Source organism: Stegastes partitus, unplaced genomic scaffold, assembly GCF_000690725.1.
Source record: "Stegastes partitus isolate 25-593 unplaced genomic scaffold, Stegastes_partitus-1.0.2 Scaffold2429, whole genome shotgun sequence".
NCBI lineage: Eukaryota > Metazoa > Chordata > Actinopteri > Pomacentridae > Stegastes > Stegastes partitus.
Window position 1 is genome coordinate 3,078 of NW_007580160.1, and position 613 is coordinate 3,690.

Consider the following 613-nt stretch of genomic DNA (forward strand, 5'->3'; position numbering starts at 1 on the left):
AGTTAAACATGAAGGAAAATCTATTAAAATGTTGTAACACATGACAATTCTTTTTAAGTTTTAATGCAATAAGAGCTGCTGATACTGACAGCTAAAAGATATCTTGGTGAAGGAAAATATTCAGCTAATATTAACACTGTTCTTTCCCTTTTTATTGTCCATTTGGTAGATACAACTGCTTGCAAAGCTTTTTTTTGTTCAGGATGGTTGGTCTATTTGTTTACATATTTGTTCACATATTGTATGTATTCGTTCATCTGTTAATAAAAGAGAGAATCAATGTGCATCATGTTCATTGGGTGAGCCATCACATCTTAACAATGAAATGTCCACTCACTGTGGTTTAAGTCAAGCTAGAATAAATAGAATCGAATGCTTTTCATTGTCATGATACACAAGGTAAAACAAAATTAAAAGACAACTCCAGTGGTGCAGAAGTACAAAAAATAAAGTATAAAAGACAAATAAGAATATATACATGTATTTACAAAGGGAGCCAGTAGGACGTATGTACAGTTAGCCAAACGGTAGAATAAATATACTGCGCTGCTGAGGTAGGAACACTGTGGATATATGAGAAATATAAATAATATAAATAAATAAGTTATTATTG

General features: G+C 31.2%; 1 protein-coding gene across 1 annotated transcript in view; it reads left to right on the forward strand.

The window, feature by feature from the left end:
* The window catches only part of LOC103374999 (putative GPI-anchored protein PB15E9.01c), a 2,649-nt gene extending 2,577 nt beyond the window's left edge, over positions 1 to 72 (forward strand). The window contains exon 7 of the mRNA XM_008305181.1: positions 59 to 72. Coding sequence (XP_008303403.1) covers positions 59 to 72 — 14 coding nt within the window. The remainder of the gene's footprint in view (positions 1 to 58) is intronic.
* Positions 73 to 613: the final 541 nt, after the last annotated feature.